The sequence below is a fragment of the Haliaeetus albicilla genome, chromosome 3 (assembly GCF_947461875.1).
Source record: "Haliaeetus albicilla chromosome 3, bHalAlb1.1, whole genome shotgun sequence".
Classification (NCBI taxonomy): domain Eukaryota; kingdom Metazoa; phylum Chordata; class Aves; order Accipitriformes; family Accipitridae; genus Haliaeetus; species Haliaeetus albicilla.
The window spans coordinates 10,185,238-10,198,221 of NC_091485.1; the positions used below are offsets into that span (position 1 = coordinate 10,185,238).

General features: G+C 35.1%; 1 protein-coding gene across 2 annotated transcripts in view; it reads right to left on the minus strand.

Annotated features, from left to right (window-relative positions):
* Positions 1–12,984, minus strand: part of INVS (inversin) — a 99,311-nt gene that overhangs the window by 76,476 nt on the left and 9,851 nt on the right. For both annotated transcript variants that reach the window (XM_069778809.1, XM_069778810.1), the window contains exon 3: positions 8,907–9,073. In XM_069778809.1, the coding sequence (XP_069634910.1) occupies positions 8,907–9,073 (167 nt within the window). The remainder of the gene's footprint in view (positions 1–8,906; positions 9,074–12,984) is intronic.

A 12,984-nucleotide genomic window follows, 5' to 3' on the forward strand; every position in this document is an offset into this window, starting at 1 on the left:
ACAGTCCCTGAACTGAGGCTGTTTAATGCAACAAACGACAGGAAGAGAACGTTAAAAAAAAACCAAAATAAAACACCACAACCACAGGAACATTGTTAAGATCATGCAATCATAAGAATAATGTGAGTAAAAATACCCAAGTTCCTGAAACAGTCAAAAAGCAATTAGTAGTGTCCTGCTGCAATTAATTAGTTGATTTCTCAACTATGCCAAAAAGAATGTATTTTCCAGCAAGGGATTCCTATGCTTCTGCAATTGCTTACTAACAATAAAATAGTATTAAATCAAATTACACTAAAACTTAAATAAAATAAAAGCTTCTTTAGTTAAAGAAGACATAAGACATGAATATCTGCTATTCTACTTTGGAAAAATCTACAATTTAACTGAGGAAAATGTTCCTGTGTAACATCTAGGTCATACAGATATAGGAAACTACATGAAAGTGCAACACAATTCTATTTAAAACAATCTAAACACGGTAAAAGATTTATTCAGGAAAAAAAAATCAAATTGCATTCTATTTGTCCTCAGACCGCTTTAACTTCTTAGGTTTACAAAATACTCTTGGGGATGAAGACATATTTATTAATCATTTCAATCAGACACAGATGATTAAACTCTTCAAAAGATGGGCATTTCAGTAGAGTCTTATCGCAAAATATAGGTATTTAAATTAATAGTTTGGCAAACAGATCCCTTCAGATTACTATTGCCTGAAGAAAAGCTGAACCTACAGAACATTTAGGTAAGTTGGGTCTCAAACTCAAGCAAACCAGTAAAAAAACTGAAAAGTTGAAATTGTAAATAATATTTCTAGGAATAAATTTAAATTATTGTTATACTGCTCTAAAATGTACTCCAAATATAATAAATCACTGCAAAGAGGAGGCAAATATTTTAATTTTCAAATACTGTAGTGTACCATTTGGTAGATATATGTTTATTTACAGTGATAAAAAACTGTTTTTGATACCATACTGCCCTTTCCAAAACGAGGCTAGTTCAGAATTCCTACCACTGAGCCCCACCAGAAGCACCTCTGCTAAAGGAGACCCCTAGTGATGCATCTGGCCCAGCCCTCCACACTGGGCAGAACTGAACAATATCATTCCAAACTCTTCCACGCACAAATACATTTATGCCTACGTTGGTGACAGTGAGTCCACAGTGTTCTCGGGAGCTGTTCAGGTTTTCCAGCATTAAAAATTCCCTTACTGTTTATATTATAAACCTCCTACTCGTCCTAGGTGATATTCACTGCTACAGTCTGTTCTTGTTTAGCAGATTCTCATTCTTTTTAATACATACCTTGTTTACAGAGGAAAGGAATACATATAATTCTCCCAATTTGGTCTTACTTAGTTCATGAAAAGTATTCTCCTTTGGGCTTTTTTTCACCTTTTATTATTTTAAGAGCTTTTCCTTTTTTTAAATCTTTAACTATGAAGGCTAAAAAACCAATGTTATACTTGAGGACTAGCTGGTGCCAAGCAGTGAAGAAAAATTACTGTTCTTCATTCTTCTTCATTTCTAATCATATCAGCAAAACCTGTAAATGTCTTTGTATAAGTATTAGACGTATTAACCTGCTGAGTTGTCTCCCCCATTATTATTCCTGAGTTTTCTTCTGCAATACTTATTTATATTTGTTTTATGATCACTATTCTTGATAGGTGTGAATCTTTTCCATCATTACAGGTCAGAATCAGAAATCATATACCGCTATGTTTTTCAAGTTGTGTTCCAGGAGATGCACCTCCCTGAGAATCGTATCTGAACATCCTTTATACATAGCAAGAGCTAATCCATTAATCTTCACAAAAACCTTAGATGTATTTATTCCTTTAAATTAGGTTTGTAACCCTCACAATTAAAACGAAATCCTTCAAAATATGGATGCAACAATGATGGCTGCCAGTCATCAACTGCCCCAGGCAACTGGAGATCACCACTTCATGTGCATGCAAAAGAGAAGGCACTACACTTGGTCCATCCCTTTCCACACAAATACACTCTACTATGTAGTATTTGCCTAAATACGTGTCGTGGTTTAACCCCAGCCAGCAACTAAGCACCACGCAGCCGCTCACTCACTCCCCCCCCATCCAGTGGGATGGGGGAGAAAATCAGGAAAAGAAGTAAAACTCCTGGGCTGAGATAAGAATGGTTTAATAGAACAGAAAAGAAGAAACTAATAATGATAATGATAACACTAATAAAATGACAACAGTAGTAATAAAAGGATTGGAATGTACAAATGATGCGCAGGGCAATTGCTCACCACCTGCCGACTGACACCCAGCCAGTCCCCGAGCGGCGAATCCCTGCCCCCCCACTTCCCAGTTCCTAAACTAGATGGGATGTCCCATGGTATGGAATACACTGTTGGCCAGTTTGGGTCAGGTGCCCTGGCTGGGCATGAGAAGCTGAAAAATCCTTGACTATAGTCTAAACACTACTGAGCAACAACTGAAAACATCAGTGTTATCAACATTCTTCACACACTGAACTCAAAACATAGCACTGTACCAGCTACTAGGAGGACAGTTAACTATATCCCAGCTGAAACCAGGACAATACGGCACAAGTGCTCCTGCCGCAAACCCTCTCTTTAAACCTCCCCCACCTACCTTCAACTTCTGCTTCTACTATTCTAAATGGGGAAATATAGTATTTTGCTATTATGAGTGGAAGTAGATAGAAGCATTCTATCTACAGCAGGCTATAGAGCAAACTTGTCAGATATTTATAGTATAATGCATTTTAGTGCCTCAGCCAGCTTTATTTGTTCTCTTTCACAATCCAATCCTACCCAAAGACAATAACAGACACTATGTTTTCTGTTTAGCCATGCTATAATTCCTTTGATGCTCAAAATGACTGCTGGAAAGTAGGCATACTCAGGGAGGCAGCCACAAATTGCAAGCAATATTTTCAAACACATTAGAGTGAGTAAGTTTAGTAACCAACAGTTACTAAAATAATTTAAAAGTCAATTTTACATGTGCCATAGCCTCTAGAAATTCATACCATATTTATCAGTGCAGTCTGTATAGAGACAGAGTCTGATCTTTAGCTACTCTGAAATTCTATCTTGAACTTGAAGTCAAAAGAACTACTTTGGCATGTAAATTTTTGCATAACCTTGTCTTAAAATGTGATTTCATACTAACAGAAAACCAGTGAGAAATCAGAGTCAGATGCCTTAGTATCTGCTGTGCAACTGAAACCTGACTTGTAGAACAGTACTTCCAGAGTTTTACCTTCTGGACTACCTTGAGTTTACTCATTAGATAAGACTTGGAAATAAGCTTTCATAAAGTAAGTGAACTAAAGACTACCTTCTGTTTCTAATTTTCTGCCATGTCTTATGCTTGCCACAGGCTGTCTTTTCTTACTTCCTTCCTTTACCTGTACGGTTATTGGTGAGTATAAAGGAACAGCCATTTTTTCTAGTTTAAGAAAAATTAAAGATCATTAAAATATACCCTCCTACTTTATACAGAATTCCTAACTGCATCCTGGATGCACTGTTATTTATCAATAACTGTGTCAGCAAAGAATTAATATAAGCTACAGAATATTTAATGCTTCTAGATAATGAAAGCCACATTTTCCCACTGGGGTGGTATTAATCTTCCTGAAGCCAAAATTAATATCCTCCTGACAGTTAAGCATCCTGATAGATTATTTTAAGTGCATATTATTAGCATCAACAACAAAACTATTGAATTTTTTCTTCTATCCCTGTTAACACAAAAGGCTGTGCTTAGGGTATTCATAGAGATTGTTACTTCCCCAGAGTAAACAGATTGCTAATAAGTGAGCATCCCCTGTGAGAAATTCTAAAAGAAGCAGGCCTGTTTTTCTCCTTATATTAAACTAGAATTACTTAATGAAAGATAAATGAAAAAATCATATAAAGGTAATTTGGGTATGTAGAAACATTTCCGTTCAGAAGCATCACATGTGGGTGTTTAAGCAAGTTGCAATTTAAGACTAGAAGCAAATTGCTACCAGAATGCTTACAAGTGAAAATGAATGTCTGTAGTTAAAACTGCAATCCCAGTACTCATATCTGTCTCCACAGCATGTTTATTTCACAATAATCTAAGTTCTACCAGCTTAAACGATCTGTACCCACATAGTAATACAATTCCTCAGTGTGAAATCACTGGCAAATTATGTTAATGATTTTACTTCTGTTGCAATCAGTCCCTGTTTCAGCTCCCAGCAAATTACATCCATGTTCATGAAGTCAACATTGTCCTCTGAAACTCCTATGACAATCTTCACAGGTGCACTCCTGCAATAATTTGTATAATTTTCTGGTGGGTTTAGGCTTTGAGGGTCTTTTTTTTGTTCGATTGTTTTTCGATTTAAATTTTCTGAAGTTAACGACTTGACTTTTTTTTTTTTTTTTTTAAGGGTGTGCACCCTTTCAAAATTGCTTAGGAGACCTGTCCATTTAACAAAAGAGACCAAAACATTCTATCTTTATAGTGGAACAGAAGGAAACCCAAGAATAAAAACCAAGTAACTTCATTTAGATGGCCTTCTGCCTACAAAGACTAAAACATCTCCATCATAAGGCTGATGAAGAAAAGACAGATACTACAAAGATCATGTCAATAAAGATTCAAAAAAGATGACTTGCTAAAAAAATGTATGCCTTGGGCGAGATTCATTTGTCACAATTTAGACATTGACATCAAAACCTGCATCACTCTAAAAGGATGACTCAGCTAGTCAGTGTGTCCTAAAGTACTTATCTATACTTAGGGTGAATGAACTGCACCCTAAAGCACATTAACTTTAAAAGTAATCTAGATGACTACCTCAGATTTAGATGTCTGCAATGTAAATTTCTACAGTTACATGAGATTATTCTCACCCCATCGTCTCACACTGCATTGTAGTATATTTTTAATATTTTCCATTAAGAGAAAAGACGTATTTGTTACATTTAAGCAAAGAGCTTAACTTCCTAACTCCTATTCATGCTAAAAATCTTTTTTAGACCAACAGATGTGTAAAGCTTAAAAGCTGTAATACAAAGGATGTCTATCACCAAATGGAAGACTTACCGTTAAGAACATAATTATTAACATTAAGCAACCACTCATCAAAGGTTATCATATCAACATATAACCACAGTTGTTTTCAAAAAGCATTGCTATTTCAAGTAACATTAACAGCTGAAATTTCTGACCCTACATTATTAACTTCAGGAACTTTCTGCAAAGAAAGCTGTCAGAACACTTATGCTTAATCTGCTATCAAAGAAAGGTGGCTAGATGGACCAATAAGTAAGGGAATATCCTAACTCTTACTTCTTGCAAATAGCCCAGAATGTCATTAATGAAGTCTGAGACAGAGAGGTTACAAGAACCCTTTGTTGAGAACCCGATACATCTTTCCAGGTAACTACTGCTTTGTAGACATGCGCCAGTGACAAAAGCCATTTGGATGAAGCATGGCAAGACAAGGATGACATAGCAACTTTAAGTTCTGAGACCTCAGTTTCCTCATTAACTGGCAATGATGACTGAGATATAAAAACTGCATTACACAGGGTTACTGAAATCATCAAATCGCCTTCACTTTTTACCTATGTTGAAACCCTTGGAACTGAAAGAACATGGAATAGCATGGGTCAGTCTGCCTTGCTATGCTATCAGAAATATTTTTGACAGAGACCATGAACAGCATTTATATCAAATACAGAAATTTTGATATTGTTTATTGATATCCAAAGCAAAATAGAGCTATTTTGACAACTCACAGTTCTGATAGATGGCTTCTAGGACACTTGTGAGACAAGAAGCAACTTGAGTGCAGCAGTATACCTGGGAGGAGATCAACTACACAACCACGAGTAACAAAGTAATTCCTTAAAAAGGAGTTAGAGGTGCCGTTAGGAAAAGATGAAGGATTAAGAAACTACTGTGAGACTGCAGATAATGTTTTGTATGACCATATGGGTAAGGCTGTAATCTTCAGCTGTAATTTAGGAAGACCTCTGTATTTCAACAAATGAGAATTTGAATTTTGAACACTGGATGTGATTGTTAGCATTTTGAAGGACTGGAAAAAATGCTTTTACAAAATAAAATCCTTATGCAACAATAATAAAAAACATGTCAGGAGCAAAAGTCTGTTATTTTGCAGAAAATAGCTGGAAGTGTAAAACTTGCAGAGAGGTAGAAGCTAAAAATAAAAATAAAATATAAGAGAGCTAGTACGTACATATGTGTATGTATACACACACTTACCAAGTATAACCAGGTTTGTAAATCACACAGGTGCAGTCAGAAGCTAGTTATGCAAGCGTTAATTGAATAATGTTACAGCTGTTCATTTAAGTCCTATCCAACCAGAAATCCATCCTAGAGACAAAAGGCAATTACAGTCCTAATTCATTTTACTTAATACTAATGATTTATGACTGAATTCTGGGCTATGCCACATTTCTGAATGTTTGTTCTGTAACAGGGATTAAGAAAACCATACAAGCTATTTTACTAGGACTGAAAGATGTGAACTGGAAGTCCTTTTATCAGTGACATCTCCAGACAGAAAAACGGAACAGTTTCATCTCAAGTGAGCAGGCATTTCTACCAATACCTTAGCACAGTTATTTGATGCTGGAGAGAAAACAAAGAACCTTACATTGGCTACAGTTTTAGCTGATACTGAGGGAAAGAAGTATTGCAAGATTCTCTGCAGAATGCAGAGAATAAAACCAACTTTTCTTTTGATAACCAGGATTACTAATGGGAAAGTGACCATCTTGAATCTAAACTCATGAATTAAAACATTCAGCTTACTTCTGTCCAAGATGGCTAAATCATTCTTTCTGTTTGGCATTAGAAGAGTATCTGCTCACAAACTCTTTGCCTCCAAGACAGTTCTGTGGCTCTCAAATACAGCAGAGACCATTTTTTGTCAAATCAACTGCAAGACTGTTTCAGAGGAACACTTGTAAAGGGGCATATAAAGGAAGCCTGCAGACTAACAACCTAAAGAGACTCAAATATTCTGGCAACAAACTCTAGCCCTCAGGACATCTGCTGTGATCTGATGCTTAAGGTGTTCCAAAAGCACTCCCAAGAGACGGCAAAAAAAATAGCAAAAGTAATTCTAGTACCTAGAGAGGAAGGTTCCTACTCAGGAAACCTTACTTCATTTCACATCCATCTGCTTGAGTTGAGAACATGTGTGTGGAAAAGTGTCAACTCTTTCCTGCCTCATCACTGGTTGCACGTAAAGGTCTGTGCATTAATCTTAACTTCTCTCTCCAAAGAAAATGAAAATTAGTATGCAACTCAAGTGCAATTGAGGAATCTGAATCTCCAAGCACTGTCATTCTAAACAACTTATACCCATGACTATAAATGGAGATTTAGAAAGTCATGTAAACCTGTTTTTGATGAAGTGCATGACAGTGACTGACTCACAAGCTTGAAAACAACAAAAACTATACAGTGGCCCTGGTAAATATGTAGATTCATGATTAACCAACACTGACAATAAAACTTTGGAAATGGGTGATCTCCCAGCATTTTTCTTTTTCTGTCTGAAAGTCAACTTTCAGTATTGGTTACTGAGAATTTTCTTTTTTTACTTTGGGGGGGGAAAAAAAAAAAAAAAAAAAAAAAGAGATTATAAGCCAAAAGTATCAGAGAGGAATAAGAAGAATGCAAAACATTATTTAAACAGCCAAAACTGCATGGAACATGAAGTTGGTTTGAATTTTAATTTTATATATTTTGCAGAAGGCATTCATGACAGAAACGCAGATCTTAAAATGTTAATAAGGAAACACTGAAGACAAAATTTTACACACATGAAATGTTAATTTTGTAAGCTGACATCAATAATGAGTAACTGCTCAGAAGACCCAGAATGCAGTTTTACAGGACAGCTAAATCAGCCAAATGGAAAGCAGCTGCAAGGGCTGTCTCCTGACCACTTTTTGCCACCCCAGCACTGTGAAAGCACAAGCACTTACGTGGCTATGGGGTGAATCACATCTATCTAGTGCATTACACAGTAAGTGGGTGCATAAAATCTTCTGCTAAAACAGCATGAGGTAAAGACGGTATCTTTTTTTCAGCTGCACTATCAACTGAAAACACATCTAAAATGGTCCAAGTTATCACATGGTACAAACTGCCCTTTCATGATTGCAGTAAGACATAAAGGAAATGGAGAGCACATGCGGTTAACGGATATTATGCCAAGGCAAAGTCTTTCTTGCCCACAATACAAACATCCACAATATGAACAAATAGAGAAAGATTTAAACACTAATTTATATTGGTTTAATATGCTAAAATGTATTTTAAATATATAGGGAAAATGTAATTTTTAAAATTAAGTTTTTAATATGATTAAAATGTTCATGTGCCTATCAAGTCATAAAATCTAAAGCCTGTATGAACACCAGGCAAGCATAGTATCTTACAGCAATTTTTTAAGTCTCTGACATTGTTCCATTTATGAAATACCTATATTTGAAACAACAACATTCACAGTAAGCTGATCACTAAGGAGTATCAGAGTGCACAAAATTTAGTGTTTACTTAGAACTGGCTATCCCAAAATGGACATGGGCTATTTTTCCTTGAAAGTACAAGTTCTTGAAACAGCAATGCATTATACTCTCTCTGCAGACAGCTACAAATACACTCAGTAAAAACACTAAAAAATGATAAATAACGCTCCAAAGATTTACTCTGGGATGGGCCAAGTTTTTTAAAAACTCCTAGCATTATTTGCCTCTAAAATAATGAAAACCTCTAAAGACACAACATGCTTACTCAATACAGGAAAATCTCCTTTATACCTGTTGTGAATACTGCAAGTTTATACTATGGCTGAGCACTTGTAACAATTACCTTTTGTGCAGCAAGATGGAGAGCAGTTCTTCGGCTACGATCAGCTCTATTAACATCGGCTCCAGCCTTCAGCAATGCCTCTGCACAGTCCAGCCTGTCTGCCAATACACAGTACATAAGTGGAGTTCTTCCAAACTGGTCCTCTTTATCTTTCAGCTCAGAGTTTCCTAAAAAAAAATAATCACATAAAAGAGTTAAGTCTATAAGTATCTAACTAAAAGTAGTACTTTTTTCTTAAAAGAGTATCTTATTACAAATGAACAGGGTGATCAAAATAACGGAGTATAAGATAAACTAAAAGTTACTACTTTTTACCCTATTTTTACTGACATTTATAGGACATTTCAAAATATATTTACAGAAAAATGTACACTCAGAAAACATTAGCTCCACAAATACACCTAACCACCAGTAACATTCTGCAGTGGCATAATTATAAATAATTTTAAAACAGTTATACAGATCTTGGCTGCAAAGATTACTTTAAAAAATATCAACAGCACATAAACCAAATAGTCCTTCTGAAACCTGTAAACACTGTAACTAAAACAAGCTTTGAAGCCTACTCACAGCAATGTTTATTTTAAGAGCATAAACACATCAATATTACATCAATACCATTATTTACTTCATAGTGCCTTACAATATGGAAACTACTAAAATACTTTGAGCTTTCTTGAATTGGTAAGGTTAGTAAGGCAGCAATTAAGCTAAATAAGAAGTCTGAGGTCCTATTAAAAAAAATCAAAACATTGTACTCCTATTCAGTCAAAAAAAACCCCAAAACAACCAAACCAACCAGTATGCACCCTTAACTATAAAGTTTCATATTTCTATTACGTCACCACATAGAAACTAGCACTTATACATTCATGGGTATCAGCTATCCTACACACCTCAACTCTAAATTTGTCTACAATAACTCAAGGAACATTGAATTTTAGCAGGTAAGTTAATTTTTCTTTTTAAATATTCCCTTGTTTGCATGACTGTTGATGCTTCAGAAGAACTCCAGCAGAGACATGGTTCTTCTTTACAAACACAATCTTTACTTTTCCCCAGCATATTATACTTATCTACATATCCAGTAATTGTATTCTTAATTATAATTTCTATTCATTTACCCAGCAGAAGAGTCGAGCAGATTCAATGTGAATCAAGGGGAATATCAAGAATTAAAATTCCCTACCAACCAAGCCTCTTGCAAAAAACCACTGTTAAGCAGGATATTGCCAGTTAGAGCAATCATTTGCTCGTTCACTCTTCTGAGTAAACTTTAAAAATGTTGAGGGAATACCATGTCATTCTCATGATTCATTCCGTAACACCTTCTCTTGCTTAGAAATTGTGATTAGCACTGAGAAAACTCTTTCTGCTCTGTAAAAAACAGCTTAGGAATGTTTCTGAACTCTTCTGTGAATGCAGATATAGAAGAATTCTTTTTGTTCTTCAACCATGGCCTTGTCTTCCCTGACTGCCCCTTCACCTTGACAATTCACTAGTTTTATAACTAATTTTTATGTCTCTAGCAGATTATTAAAAAAAAAAAAAAAAAAAAAAAGGTCTTTTACTGACTTGCATCTACCTTCCTCAGACACAGGTTATGTTTTTTGAAGAACACCTTCCTGCTTTTTAATATCCACCCTCACACTGCTGTTTAGCCATGCTTGATTCCCTTCGATCTTCCTAAACTTTTTCTTCTGTTAAGTGCTTTTGCATTCACTTCACACTGTAAACAAGGAGTTTACTCTTTAGACTCATCTTTAGATTCTTTGTAGCAAGTTTTTTTCATTTTAATATCCTTCACCATTTTTAGAGTATGCAACTACAGCTAGCTGCTGTTGCTTATCCATGTGTACTCTGGTCAAGAGTTAGAAAATCTTGCTTAGTTAACACCACACAGCAGTCCTACACAGCAGTCAAGAGCAACTCAAGAGTTGGTTGTGTTCTGGGTTCACAGAAATTTCTATTGGCAGCCCATTAATGATTTCTAACAATTTAGTTTTAGGATCATATCCTCAATAGCCATTTACCCAAAACATATGAAAGTAACCTTCATTATTATTGTGTTTCCTGTCAATTCAGATCTCTGATCTTCCTTAGCATGTCACACATATCTCCATCTGGTCAGATGGACAGTAATAAAACCTTAGTGCCATAGTTTCCTATTTAGACCTGTAAACGCAGTCATTAAGCTTTTTTTTGTGTGTGTGTTTAAGCTTGATTTATATGGTCATTTGTTAATCTCATTCAAATCCAAGACTTGTTTTCTGCTTTGGTTTTCAAATGCATATCACCACTCCTCCACCTAAATGGCTTCCATGGATATATCAGAATACACAGTATACAGAAGTAACATTGTCCACATTGATGCCTTCCCTTCCACAAATTTTACATTCTCACTATACAATCAATAACCTCATTTAAAACATGACATCCTGGTTTTTCCACCTAATTTTTTTTAGACTTCCATGTATGTAGAAAAATGCATATGTTTGGGATTTCCACACAACTTCAACTGGTTTGTATAGGATGCTATCTTCTCCTACTGTATGACTGCATAAATGAAGATACAAAATAGCTACAACTCCACCTTCTGTAGATAGGCCACTGGGAACTGCATGTATCCTTGTCAGCTTTTCCTCATTTCTTCCTTTAGAAACCTTCTCATAATGAGCATAACAGCCAAGTCCTGGATTTTTTCAATAAATAAATGACCAAAGTACATTTTTATACAGAAGAAAAATCAAATAATAAAAGAAATAGTAGAAAATTACATTTGTAAATTTACACAGGTGATTTTTTTCCTGTGTGGTTTTGCATAAAACCTGCATAACAGTCTGGTCTGAACTTTGCTTAGAATGCAAGAAGGTCAAGTATTGGATATATCTTATTCATTACTCTTCACATCAAAACAATAGATATCAAAAAAGCTTAATTTTATGGTAGCATTTTTAAGACTTTAAAAAAAATAATATGCAATGTTTCTAAAGGGGAGTTAAAAGCTGTGCAAGTTGAAACGTCTTTGGATTATTATTTATGTCCTGTTATATGTAACTACATTTTGATGTGGAAATATAAATAAGTAATGTAATTTTTACTAATGCTATTTACATATTGATACTGTTTCAACACTTTTTTAAACACTACTTTTTAACACTTTTTGAGAGAAAAGCTCATGTATTGTCTTTAAGTATTCATTTAAGTGTCACCTTATTTTCATTATTGAAGAATGTAATTCTTTATTTCTGCTCAAAATGACAAGTAGTACTATTTACTAAGTGCATTAAAAAGCAGTATATAGAAAAAAAATTACATCACTTGCTTAATTAATGCCATGGCCATTAGGAAATAATTCAAAATGTAACATATGACTTAAACAGGAGAATCCAAAATTTTTATTTTCCTTAACTTGATTTGCTAGACTTTCATTTCACAGTATTAAAATTTCATTGCAAACTGGATGCAGTTTCAAGACAACTCTTCCCTCTACTATTAGAAAAAAGTATTTTAAAACTTATATGTACATATTGTGAAGCTGTCAACGTCTTCTATCTCCATATTTTAGCTAAGAATAAATGCTTTTTCCATTCAACAGAGCATAGTACAGAAACATCAGTTATGAACAACCATGCAGCCCTATGCAGCAACATACAGACACTGAGGTCCAAAGCATAACTTAAAATGTCACTGCTCCCAGCCAACAAGCCAGTTTTTCTAATTAGCTAAGTACAGTCAGGTTCTCTTCCAGTATTAGTTCAGCCTGATAATTTAGACATCACTAAACCATATTTCACTGTTCAGTGTTAACATAGCCTCAACAGTGTCTTAAGTATGTTGAAGCTGATGGGACTTGCACAATCACACGTATTTTTAATAAGAAATACATAAACATGCATTCCTCCCAGTAAGACACATGCACATGGCTCATGCTCATGTAAGACTTGTTCTTAAATCAGCAGTGTGCAAAACTAGTCCCTCTCCCTCAAATTCCAAGTTGCCTTTCTGTTATATAGTTAGAGGATATACAGAACGTAGACGCTAAAAGAAAGAAATGGGTAAGGTCAAGATGAGCAAA